We start from the raw sequence: 12,607 nt of genomic DNA on the forward strand, positions 1-12,607 counted from the left end.
ATGTTCAAAATCGAAACCGAAAGCACGAAGAAGTCATAGAGCAGCATATCTACCATGTCGGAGTCGGCGGCCCCTCATTATGTGCTCGCAGTCGGCCTAGGCACCTCCCAAACAGTCCCCATAGTCCAAAAATTAGGGACTAAAGAGGAGTCTGGATACTCGACTCACAGACAAATAATTACTAGCTCTAGCTAGTTTCGGTAAGGTGCCCAAGTAAAGAAACAGGAAGTTTCCCATGAAAAAGACGCGACATCGTCATATATAATTGTTACAAGCCTTGGTTATTGTTGAGGATGTGCAAGTGTGCAATCTCCATTGGATAAACCAAGAACACGCTATAGGTTGTGCTTCCAATCCATCAACCCATGTTACAGATTAACGCATCATTTGGTAGCTTCTCAATACTAAATCTGGAAGGAATCAGGGGCGATTAGGAAACATGTGCCTACTCCTTTGTTCCATTTTAGTGACGGTGGGTGGTTGTAACTGACAGATCATATCTCTCCAAATAGGCTATTCGCCCCGGCAGATCTTATCAACCATGAAGACATATCAAATTTGAAGCAAGCAATGGTTACTCCAGCATTTGTCTTGTCTGATTTCTGCGAGCTTTTGTTAATTAACTGACGAGACCGTGCTGTGCAATCTCCACTGGATGAACCAGGGAAATTCGTACTAGGATACGCTTCAAATCCATCAGCCCATGCCGCAAAGGGGCAAACCAAGTAGTGACGGACAGAGATTAAAATCGTTCGGATGCCGGGATCTTGGAAACTCACAGGGCATCCAGGTGTTCATGGCGATGCCCCGGCGGGCGGCAGGGCATCCTCCTCGGCGAGGCGCACGCACCGGCGGTTGAGGTCGGTCTAGGCGCCTCCCGTTGATCCACGCTTGGCAATCAGAATCTCCGCTATGAGCAGAGCAGCGACGGGGAAGCCACATGGTGCAGGGGAGTCGAGCCACCGGCCTGCCCGGCCCCCTCTGCCGCCTTGGGAGCAGGAGCAACTGGTGGCTGCTAGCCATGGCGGATTGGGGAAGGAGACCGCGGCGGATCATGTTTCTTACTGGCAGCGAAAAAGAGCCTCCATCCTTGATTTCTTCTTCAAAATCCTATTACGGCATCTTCGGGCGGGCGACGCATTTCAGACGCCTAAATGGACGCGTTTGTGTCGATTCAAATGGTTGAAATCGACCGCTTGCGTTGGGGAGGCTTCAGCGGCACAACGCCGTACTTTTTTAACACATTTATAAAAGTCATAATTTATAATAATAAAAAACATAAAAATAATTTTTTTAAAGGCCATAAAGGCGTGCTAAAACCTAGCTAATTGCTACTACTCGTCGTCGGTGACTAGGTCGTTGAACTCCGGCATCGGCCATGGAAGCTGGTACGCCGGCGGTGGAGGAGGAAGGGTAGGTTGCGGTAACTGTGGCCAGACCGTCACCTGAGCGCGCAGGAGGCTATGGTGAAGGTGGCCACGGATCCTAGGCCGGAGCAGCAGCCGGCGCGCCATCGTTCGAACGCGTCAGCGTGACCGGAGGAGTCGCCGGCCTCCCCTGCGCGAGCGCCGACTCGCGGAGATGGATTGCGGGCCCATCCCACATAGCGTGCTCGTTGAGCTCGTCGAGCTTGCTATAGCAATGGCCCCCTCCTCGCTAATGTCCGGCGGCAGGATCTCCGTACTAGAGCTCTAATGCACAACCTTGGGACCAGGATCATCCTATTCAGCATGTTTTCAAATAAAGGTCTAATGACCCTGTTAGGCTATGTGGCCAGCATTTTGACTGAAACCTCCCATACCCATGTCTTCACTTTGTGTTCTTCTTAATTACGCTCATCAGGTCAGCTTAGTTCAGGTTGACACTACTCAGCTTACGGGGTTGAGCTTCTCTTGGACTATGGATCACTAGACCGGAGCGTTATATATAGCCATTTACATACTGTAGTAGTTAATGCTATAACATAATATGGTAAGTTGGTTGTTGCACCTGTCAAACTGAACATTAGCAAACGTGTTGGTGTTTCGCCAAAAAAAAAAAAGCGAGTTTCGGCCCATCATTTATTGCATTAGTGAATTAACTTGGTAGCAGGGCAACCAAATACAGAATTTTTGCTCCAATGAATGCGAGAAACAGATTGGCGAGGAACCAATCGTGCCTTTAGTTTCTACAGAGATAGCATCCATGAGTTTGGGCTCCATCCATTTTTTAGCATAGCCTAACTCAGACAAGGTGTTTCCTCCCTTCGCGATGACCTGGTTTAACAATGGCTACCCAATATTCCAGGGACCCCTTTCATGAGCTCATACGTGTTTCTGTGGGTTTATTGTAACTAGTTTGTTGGGAAATGTTTTCTTTTTCTTTTTTTTGGCTGTGTGCATCCGTAGTATCATTATTGTGGTGCGTTGTTGCAGAGGCTGGGTGTAATTGGTATCGTTTTGATATTAATATATTCCCTTTATCGAAAAAAGTTTGTCGGGAAATATATGTACCCATATTTTTTTCACCACAACGTGCATATCGTGTTATTTGATCTTCATCCTGCATATGTTTATCTCATTGTGATCCAACCAGGCTCAAGTGCTTGAAGTAGGGTCAGAGTTTATGTTTAAGCTTGTCTTTTCGGGTTCGATAGACTCCTCAAGAGCCTGCCCGAAGCAATCCCTCCCATCATATTTTGGTCAAATAAGAGAGTTAATTTTTGTACCTGGTGCATTTATCAAGTCTTTTCTCCAGAATCCGGGTTGGATAATCTATCAAATGCTGGTTAAGTGAATTCATGTCGGATTATAAATTCATTTGCGTTGGACCAGAATATCATTAAAAATTAATGCAATAGTCTATGATTTGCTAGCAAAATATTTACCCAGTCAGTTAAGTCTCTACTTGCAAAAGTTGAAAGTTCTAAGTCAATGACGATCCATTGGAGCTACGTAGTTTTAGTAGCTAGTTGTTGTAGTAGTACAATAGATGTAACAATGAACAAATTAAACAAAACGAACGATAATTGTGAGGTATACAAGAAGAAAAGGTTGACAAGATGGTGCACTACGACTAAAAAAGTCAGCTAAATCAACTTGTCAACCTTTTAGCTGAGTTGTAGTCGTACTGCTCACAAAAAATGGTTGCCACAAGACAGAGCATTCAAGAGTTGTTTTAAACAAGACTGCGTGAAGCTCGTTCGATCTGCAATCCACCAATGTGTAGTTGCAGCCTCTACAATCTAAACCTAACGATGAGATGGCCACAACACAAGGACACAAGGTGTTTCCCGCTACGTGCAAAGTCTGCAGCTTTTCTGTTTCTGCTTGTTGATACTTTTTTGGCACACAAGGCGGGGTCTACGACCCCAGAGGAGCTTTTCATTGAAGCACACATGGCAGGTACAATTTGCAGTAAGGCCCTTTGTCATCCCTTGCCCTAACAAACCAGCTATTTGAAGTAAGGGCCTCACACTATACACAAAGCACCCTAAATTTGCAGAAGAAAACGCGATCAAGGACAGTGCCACCAGCCGCCGGCGAGCTCCAGGCGTCTCCGCCGAGCTCAGAGAGCTGCAAGCTCGAATACTCTTCACCGGCGTGAAGATTCAGCCGCTGGCAACCACCAGGAGATCGGGGACGCACCACTTGGCCTTCTGGAAGCGTCGAGCACCAGCAGAAGAATCGGAGGGCCTCCGAACCGGAGGTTGAGGTTGGGCCACCTTGCTGGCCGAGAATCACGGCGACGAGCTTGGTTGCCGTGTGTTGCGCTCGTGGAAGAAACCATGTTCCAGGGCTCCAATCCGTCGATCTGTCAACCACAACGCCAACGAGGATATCTTCAACTTCTCCACCACCACGGTGACCAAGAAGAAGAAGATCCATGCCCGCACCGCCCAGATCGAGAGAGAGGAAGAAGAGCTTTATTAGGGGGGTCGTGGAAGCGCTGCCGCTGTTCGCCTCCGGCTCCCACCATTGGAGCACCGCGCCCAGCCACCACACCACCACGGGCCACCGGGAGCAGCTCGAGCTCCACCATGGCCAAGCCCCCAAGGGCATAGCGCCAAACTCAGCAAGGGTAATACCTAAAACAAAACTAGATCTGAGCCTAAACCTAATCCTATCTACTCCGGCACCCATCTTTGACCAACTCCGGCCGGCTATTCCGACCGAGAGGCCACAGATCGGCTTGGCCGACGGAGGTCAACCCTCAAGTTCAGGGAGAGAGGGGAAAGGGGGAATGAAGCGGTCTGAGTTGTCTGGTTCTTGTTGATACTTATTCAACAGTTACAAGGCTCGGTTAACTGACAACCGCAAAACTAGCTCCATCGAGCACCTACCGAACGTGCCATACACGATCGGCTCGGTGTGCTAGTGATCCTAACAAAACGGAAAGGATAAATACTAAGTCTATCTAGACTCTCGGTGATCACAGGTAATACACACGAGGTATTATTTTCAAACTGACAATGCTAACTGACAGAACTAAGGTCGATACTGAAAACAACATGACCTAACTGAAGAAACAGCTAGCTTAATACATCAAGTGTCAACATTTCACCCCCTTAAGCTTGTTGTCTTTCACTGGATCTCCATTAAGTCGAGCTTTTGCCTCATCTCAATGAACTTGACTTTGCCCAGCGCTTAGGTAAGAATATCTGCCAGTTGTCCATTGGTTCCGATGTGCTCAACTTTAAGCTGCAAGTTGTATAAACGCATCTAGTGCACTAAAACTAAATAGCTGCAAGTTGTATAAACGCATCTGGTGCACAGAATTATCATATTTTATGTTATCTTGTTGGTTCACCATTATATATTATTACAAAAAAGTATGTTTATATTTATATTATGTTTCTCTTTTAAACCTTCTTTTCAAAACATGAATATTTTATCTAACATATGTAAACATCTTTTACAAAGTTGATTGGTCGAGTACAGGGAACCAACATGGCTCACCAACTTGTTTGCTAATGTTAAGTTTAACAGGTGCAACGACCACATTACCATATTATGGCATATTGCATTAACTGCTGCAGAATGCAAATGGCTATATATAACGCCCCTGGCTAGTGACCGATCCATAGTCCAAGAGAAGCTTAACCCACTAAGATGAGTAGTGCCAAGCTGAACTGATCTGAGCTGAGCTGAGCTGATGAGGGTAAGGTGCAAAGTGTAGACATGGGTGTGGGAGGTGTCGGTAAAATGCTAGCCACATAGGCTAACAATTGGTTTAGAGATTCCCTTGATCACAGGCTGAACTGGACGAAGGCTCTTAGTCTTAGACAATGCAACGAGCCTCCAACATGCACACAGTCAGGATTCAGTCACACTGTGCCTTTCTGCTAATATATAATGTCCCCTAAGGTGAGTCGAGGTGAGATCATCCGGATAGCTCGCCTAGACGTCCGCCAAGTTGAGTGTCCAAAGTCGGCGGTGTGCTCGGCATAAGCGCCGAAGGACCGAAGGTTTCTGTCACGGCCCAACCCAGACCCGGCTCCAAGCAACTAAAGAGGAGGCTTCGGAAGAGGGCGGCCCAGGCCCAGCTCTGCAATGTCCAGTGGAAGGCAATGGAGAGGAGAGACGATAAGAAGGCAGGACACGCCTCGCCTGAAGCTTGAACGGAAATGACAGTAGTCAAACAGAAACTTGTATTCTTCCTCCCCAAGTCCAATTGCTACTCCAAAACTTGTAATCTCAGTACTTCAACTGCACGCGGAGGACACGGCGTCGCGTCTCGCCCTCCTGGAGACGCGAACCACAGCGCGCGGCGCTATCGCCAGGGAGCCGACCACGCCGGCAACCACTGTCGTGCGAGTCGACATCGACAAACAGCCCCAAGGGCGCGGCTCTGCAACAGCACACCGGGGGCCAGGAATTTGGGGGCGAACATGGTATGTCTCGGAACGCCCACAACTCGTTGGATCATGAGCCTGACCCATATGATCCACTAGCGCACCGTTCACACCCGCACCATGGTCACCGCACCCAGTTTGGTAGCACACCTAAGATGGACTTTTCGAAATTTGACGGGGAGGATCATCAAATTTGGCTTGACAATTGTGAATTGTATTTTGAAATTTATGGCGTCACAACACACATGAAGGTGAAATTTGCGGCGCTTAATATGGTTGGCAACGCTGCCTTATGGCTGAAAACCACACAAAAGCGCCGTCGATTTCTCCACTGGGAAGAGCTTACTACAGCTGTTGTAGAACGTTGGGGCAAAAGTAAACACACGTTCTACATGAGACAGATGCTTGCGCTAAGCCAAGCCGGCACTGTCGACGAGTACACAGTCAAATTCAATACCCTCAAACACCAACTCCTGTTAGAGGACCCATACACTAGTGAGGTTTTCTTTGTTGAGCGATATCTAGCAGGCTTGCGTCCAGATATTCGAACTGCAGTCGTTTTACATTGCCCTGTCGACACAGAAAGTGCTAGTTTGTTGGCTACACTGCAGGAAACAGAGCTGGAGTCAGAGAGAGTGACCACTCCGCACAAGCACTACAACAAGGACAAGACAAGGTCAGTTGCTGGTTATACCGACGGATATAAGCCTGCTGCCCGTACTGAAGAGAACATGAAATCAGAGACACCTCACTGGGATGAAAAACTTGAAGCGTTGCGTGCCTATCGCAAATCCAAGGGGATGTGTTTCACTTGTGAGGAGAAGTGGAACAAAACTCACAAATGTCCATCTCAAATTCCCTTACATGTCATGGAAGAGTTACTTGAAGTGTTGCAGAGCGACGAAGACGATAGCAAATCTTCAGTTAGCTCAGAGGACGACCTAATGTTGTTGGCACCCTTGGAAGTGTCGTCTGCTCCCAGACAACGACGGAGTATGCGACTGCATGGCATGATTGGCAAGCAACATGTACTCATTCTGGTAGATTCGGGAGCAAATGCATCTTTCATAAATGCAGAATTGGCACAACAGCTTGGCCGAGAGACGAAAGAGACACTCCCTGCTCGTTTTGTTGCAGCCAATGGTGCACCGCTGGTTAGTGCGAAGATGCTGCCGCAGCTACAATGGTTTTGTCAAGGCCACTCTTTCACTCAAGATTTGCACATCCTACCACTGCCCTGCTATGACATGATTTTGGTTGCAGATTGGTTGGAAGATCACAGTCCAATGTGGGTGCACTGGAAGCGCCGCTGGATGAAATTTACACACCAATGACGTAGGGTTCATCTCCAAGGCATCCAGGACAGTCAGCCAGCATGTCGCCCTGTTTCGGCAGCGAAATTACATGGGCTACTTCGTCGCGGTGCTATAGTGGAATGCATCCAAGTACAACCAGTTCATCAAGAAGCTGGTCTCAATGTGCTGACCACCGCTGATATGGAGACAGTGCCAGTACAAGTCGAAGAAATTTTCACAGAATTTGACATGCTCTTCGGTGATCCAATCGAGTTACCGCCGCGGCACGAGTGTGATCATCGTGTGCCGCTGATTCCTGGTGCTCAACCCGTGAATGTTCGACCATACCGCTATGCTCCCCATCAAAAATCTGAAATTGAGAAGCAATTTCAGACAATGCTACAACATGGAACCATCCGGCGTAGTTCCAGTCCCTTTGCTTCGCCAGTTCTGCTCGTGCGCAAGAAGGATGGCACTTGGCGCTTCTGCGTCGATTACCGCCAGCTAAATTCGCTCGATCACGGTGAAGAATAAGCATCCTTTGCCCGTGGTTGATGAACTTCTTGATGAGCTAGCAGGCGCCAAGTGGTTCAGCAAGCTGGATTTAAGCTCGAGGTACCATCAGATCCGCATGGCAGCAGGCGAGGAACATAAAACTGCCTTTCGCACGCACCAAGGTATGTATGAATTCATGGTGATGCCGTTTGGACTCACTGGTGCACCAGCAACATTCCAAGGTGTGATGAACTCCATCTTCGAAGGATTTCTACGCCGCGGGGTACTCTTCTGCATGGACGATATTCTGATTTGTACTGCCACTCTGGAGGAACACACTGATTTGCTCTGGCGTGTGCTTAAGAAATTACAGAAGCATCAGCTACTCATCAAGCGCTCCAAGTGCTCCTTCGCACAACCACGGCTGGAGTACCTTGGGCATGTCGTCAATGGCGAGGGCGTAGCTACGGATCCATCAAAAGTCGAAGCGGTGAAACAGTGGCCAATTCTGCGCAATGTCAAAGAGATTCGAGGATTTCTGGGGCTCACTGGTTACTACCGTAAATTCATAAAAAAATACGGTATAATCAGTCGACCTCTCACCGATATGCTGAAGAAAGGTGTGCAATTCCAGTGGACACCAGTCACTGCGCAAGCATTTCGAGCACTTCAACAGGCACTGATCGATGCTCCAGTCTTGGTTGTGCCTGATTTCGCGCAGCCATTGGTGATCGAAATGGACGCTTGCCAAACTGGTGTTGGGGCTGTTCTTATCTAGAAGGACCGTTGATACGTCCATTTTGCATCACTATTTTATATCATAATTTACTGTTATTCATTGATATCTTTTCATATTTAGAGATGATACTTATGTTATTTCATCTATTTTGCATGTTTCATGACTATTGGAGAATCACGCACCGGAGTCAGGATTCTACTGGAAAAAGCACCGTCAGAATGCAATATTTCGGAAGATCAACAATTGACGGAAATTACACGGAAAATCTTATTTTTCCAAAAGACGGAGATAGCCAAAAGGAGGAGCCGAGGAGGGCCCCCCATAGGCCGGCGCGGGCCTTGCCCTGGCCGCGCCGCCTTGTGGGGAGGGGGCCCACAGCCCCCTCTGGCTTCCTCTCCTTCGCGTACTTCTTCGTCCCGAAAACCTAAGCTCCAGAGGATAATCGCGAAGAGTCACAGCCGCCTCTGCGGGGCGGAAAACACCAAAGAGAAAAGAGCTCTCCGGCAGGCTGAAATCCGCCGGGGAAATTCCCTCCCGGAGGGGGAAATCGACGCCATCGTCACCGTCATCGAGCTGGACATCATTGGGATCATCATCACCGTCATCTTCATCATCATCACCGCCATCTCCACTACTGCACCTCGTCACCACCGTAACATCTAGGGTTGAATCTTGATTGTTTGATAGGGGAAACTCTCCCGGTATTGATTACTACTTGTTATTGATGCTATTGAGTGAAACCATTGAACCAAGGTTTATGTTCAGATTGTTATTCATCATCATATCACCTCTGATCATGTTCCATATGATGTCTCGTGAGTAGTTCGTTTAGTTCTTGAGGACATGGGTGAAGTCTAAATGTTAGTAGTGAATTATGTTGGGTAATATTCAATGTTATGATATTTAAGTTGTGGTGTTATTCTTCTAGTGGTGTCATGTGAACGTCGACTACATGATACTTCACCTTTATGGGCCTAGGGGAATACATCTTGTATTCGTTTGCTAATTGCGGGGTTGCCGGAGTGACGAAACCCGAACCCCGTTGGTATATCGATGCAGGAGGGATAGCAGGATCTCGCAGTTTAAGGCTGTGGTTAGATTTATCTTAATTACTTTCTTGTATTTGCGGATGCTTGCAAGGGGTATAATCACAAGTATGTATTAGTCCTAGGAAGGGCGGTGCATTAGCATAGGTTCACCCACACAACACTTATCAAAACAATGAAGATTAATCAACTATATGAAGCGAAAGCACTAGACTAAATTCCCGTGTGTCCTCAAGAACGTTTGGTCATTATAAGTAAACAAACCGGCTTGTCCTTTGTGCTAAAAAGGATTGGGCCACTCGCTGCAATTATTACTCTCGCATTTTACTTACTTGTACTTTATTCATCTGCTATATCAAAACCCCTGAATACTTGTCTGTGAGCATTTACAGTGAATCCTTCATCGAAACTGCTTGTCAACATCTTCTGCTCCTCGTTGGGTTCGGCACTCTTATTTATCAAAAATACTACGATACACCCCCTATACTTGTGGATCATCAAGACTATTTTCTGGCGCCGTTGCCGGGGATCGAAGCGCTATTGGTAAGTGGAATTGGTAAGGGAAAAATTTACTGTACGTGCTGTTTTTATTTCTGCCTGCTGCTATAATTCATTATGGAGAGGTCTTCTCTTGAATTCCTCTTTGGAAAATCTACTACTACTGCAAAGGTAGTGGATGAGGCGCCAGGTGAGAAAGAGGTTCCATACAAAATACCTATGAAAATTATTGAACGTGTTGTGGATAACCGCTATGAAGGGGATGGAACTGTCCATCCCGGAGATCATTTACTGTTTTTACATGAATTATGCGGGTTATTCAAATGTGCAGGTATTACTATGGATGAAGTTAGGAAGAAACTATTCTCTATATCGCTGTCTGGTAAAGCAGCGCACTGGTATAAATTGCTGAAGAATAGGGATTCTCTTGATTGGGAGGACATTGTGCCTTTATTTTATTCTAAATTCTATCCTCCAAGTGAAATTCACAAAGATCGGAACCGCATATATAATTTCTGGCCTCATGATGGAGAAAGTATTGTCCAAGCATGGGGGAGATTGAAGTCTTTAATGCTCAAATGCCCCATTCATGAGCTTCCTGGTAATATTATTATTGATAATTTCTATGCAAGACTGTCTTTTCAAGATAAGAATTTGCTTGGATACTTCTTGTTCTGGATCATTTACACGCAACAAAGAAGAGTTTAAAAGGGACCTTCTTGATCGGATCCGGGAGAATACTCGAAGGATGGGAGAACGACAAAGATAGAGAGTCGGTATAAACTATGATTATAAATGCATTGAAGTTTTTATGGATACTGATAAATTTCGTAATATGAGTGCTACTTATGGTCTTGATTCTCAAGTCGTTGCAAATTTTTATAAAGCTTTTGCCTCTCACTTTGAATTGCCTAGGAAGAATTTTAATAAGTATCATGAACCGTATAAAGATAAAACTGATCCATCTATAAATAAATGTGCTATAATTGAAACTGTTGATCATATTCTTCCTGAAGCTTATATTGAAAAAACTCCTTTCCCTGCTAAAATGAAGGAGTATTCTATTATAACTAGTGCGGTTAATACAAGTGCAAAGAAACCTATAGAACCTGAAGAACAAATAAAAGTTGAACCTACTATTGCAATAGTTAAAGATCTTGTGACTGAAAATGTAGAAGATGGTCATATTATTTTCTGTGAAGATGCTTCTAATATTGTTTCGCATCCTAATAAGTCTAGGAAAGCTAGTGTTCCTATGCTCTTTGTTAGAATTGGTGATCATTGTTATTATGGTTTATGTGATATTGGTGCAAGTATTAGCGCCATTCCTTATGAGCTTTATACGGAGATCATGCATGAAATTGGTTCTTGTGAACTTGAAGATATTGATGTGGTTATTCGGCTAGCTAATAGAGAAACTATCTCCCCTATTGGTATTGTTCGAGATGTGGAAGTTCTATGTGGTAAGATTAAATATCCTGCTGACTTTTTGGTACTTGGTTCTGCTGCTAGTAAGTCTTGTCCTATTATTTTTGGTAGAACTTTTCTAAATACTTGTGGAGCTGTTATAGATTGCAAGAAGGAAAAAACTGTGACTAAATTTGCTGGTGAATCTTATGAGTTTAATTTCTCTAAATTTGCCAAAACTCCTTATAAAGCTGATTTGCCTAATAATGATTTTAGAGTTGAAAAGTGTGCGTCTATTGCTCTTGCTCCTAATAATCCTTTGCAGCAACATTTGGAGGATAGTGAGAGTGAAGTCTTTAGGGAAGAAAGAAATGAGCTTGATGAAATTTTCCTTCGACAACCTATTCTTAAACATGACTTGCTGGTTGAAGATTTAGGTACAACACCACCACCAAAGGAAGATCCTGTTTTTGATTTAAAACCGTTGCCTGATAATCTTAAGTATGCTCATATTGATGATAAGAAAATATATCCTGTTATTATTAGTTCTAAGCTTTCAGATTTTGAGGAAGAAAGGTTATTGTAAATATTGAAGAAACACCGAGGAGCTATTGGCTACACTCTTGATGACTTGAAGGGGATTTCTCCCTCTATTTGCCAACATGCTATCAACATGGAAGATGATGCAAAGCCTGTTGTTGAACATCAGTGTCGTCTAATTCCTAAGATGAAGGATGTGGTAAGGACTGAGGTACTAAAACTTCTTGAAGCTGGTATTATATATCCTATCGCTGATAGTAGATGGGTTAGTCCTGTGCATTGTGTTCCTAAGAAAGGAGGAATGACTGTTGTCGTTGCCTAATCGACGGTACCTCGGAGGAGGGATCCTCACGAGGGGGAGAAGAAGTAGGGGCCATAGGGCGGAGTGCACACGGGACGGTGGTACGCGAGTTACCCAGCTTCGGAACACCTGCACGATGACAGGGCCCTACCGCTGCTTGTCCGGAATTATCGGGCGCTTTCGCGATGTTACAATGAGTTGTGGTTGTCTCGTTTCTAGCTCGAGATCTCCCCTAAAGGCTCCCAGGATCCGGCTTATATAGGCGCACGGATCTAGGGTTTACATGGAGAGTCCTAGCCGGATTACAGGTTGCCTAACTACGGTACAATGTCTTGCCGTGCACGTCACGGATCCGCCTTCCATATACGTCGTACTGGATCCGGGTCCCTCATGGGCCTCCATGGATCCGGGTTACTCCTATGTCGGTACGGATCCGGCCTGCCGATCCTGGGC

The 12,607-nt window shown here is 45.8% G+C and overlaps 1 protein-coding gene across 1 annotated transcript; it reads left to right on the top strand.

Moving 5' to 3' along the window:
• The first annotated feature begins 5,772 nt into the window (after positions 1-5,772).
• Positions 5,773-7,167, top strand: LOC124653372. The gene is made up of 2 exons (XM_047192438.1): positions 5,773-5,872; positions 6,445-7,167. Exons 1-2 carry the CDS (start codon positions 5,870-5,872, stop codon positions 7,165-7,167), a joined length of 726 nt encoding a protein of 241 aa, XP_047048394.1. The 5' UTR covers positions 5,773-5,869.
• The last annotated feature ends 5,440 nt before the right edge of the window (positions 7,168-12,607 follow it).

Source organism: Lolium rigidum, chromosome 5 (assembly GCF_022539505.1).
Source record: "Lolium rigidum isolate FL_2022 chromosome 5, APGP_CSIRO_Lrig_0.1, whole genome shotgun sequence".
NCBI classification, from domain to species: Eukaryota; Viridiplantae; Streptophyta; class Magnoliopsida; order Poales; family Poaceae; genus Lolium; species Lolium rigidum.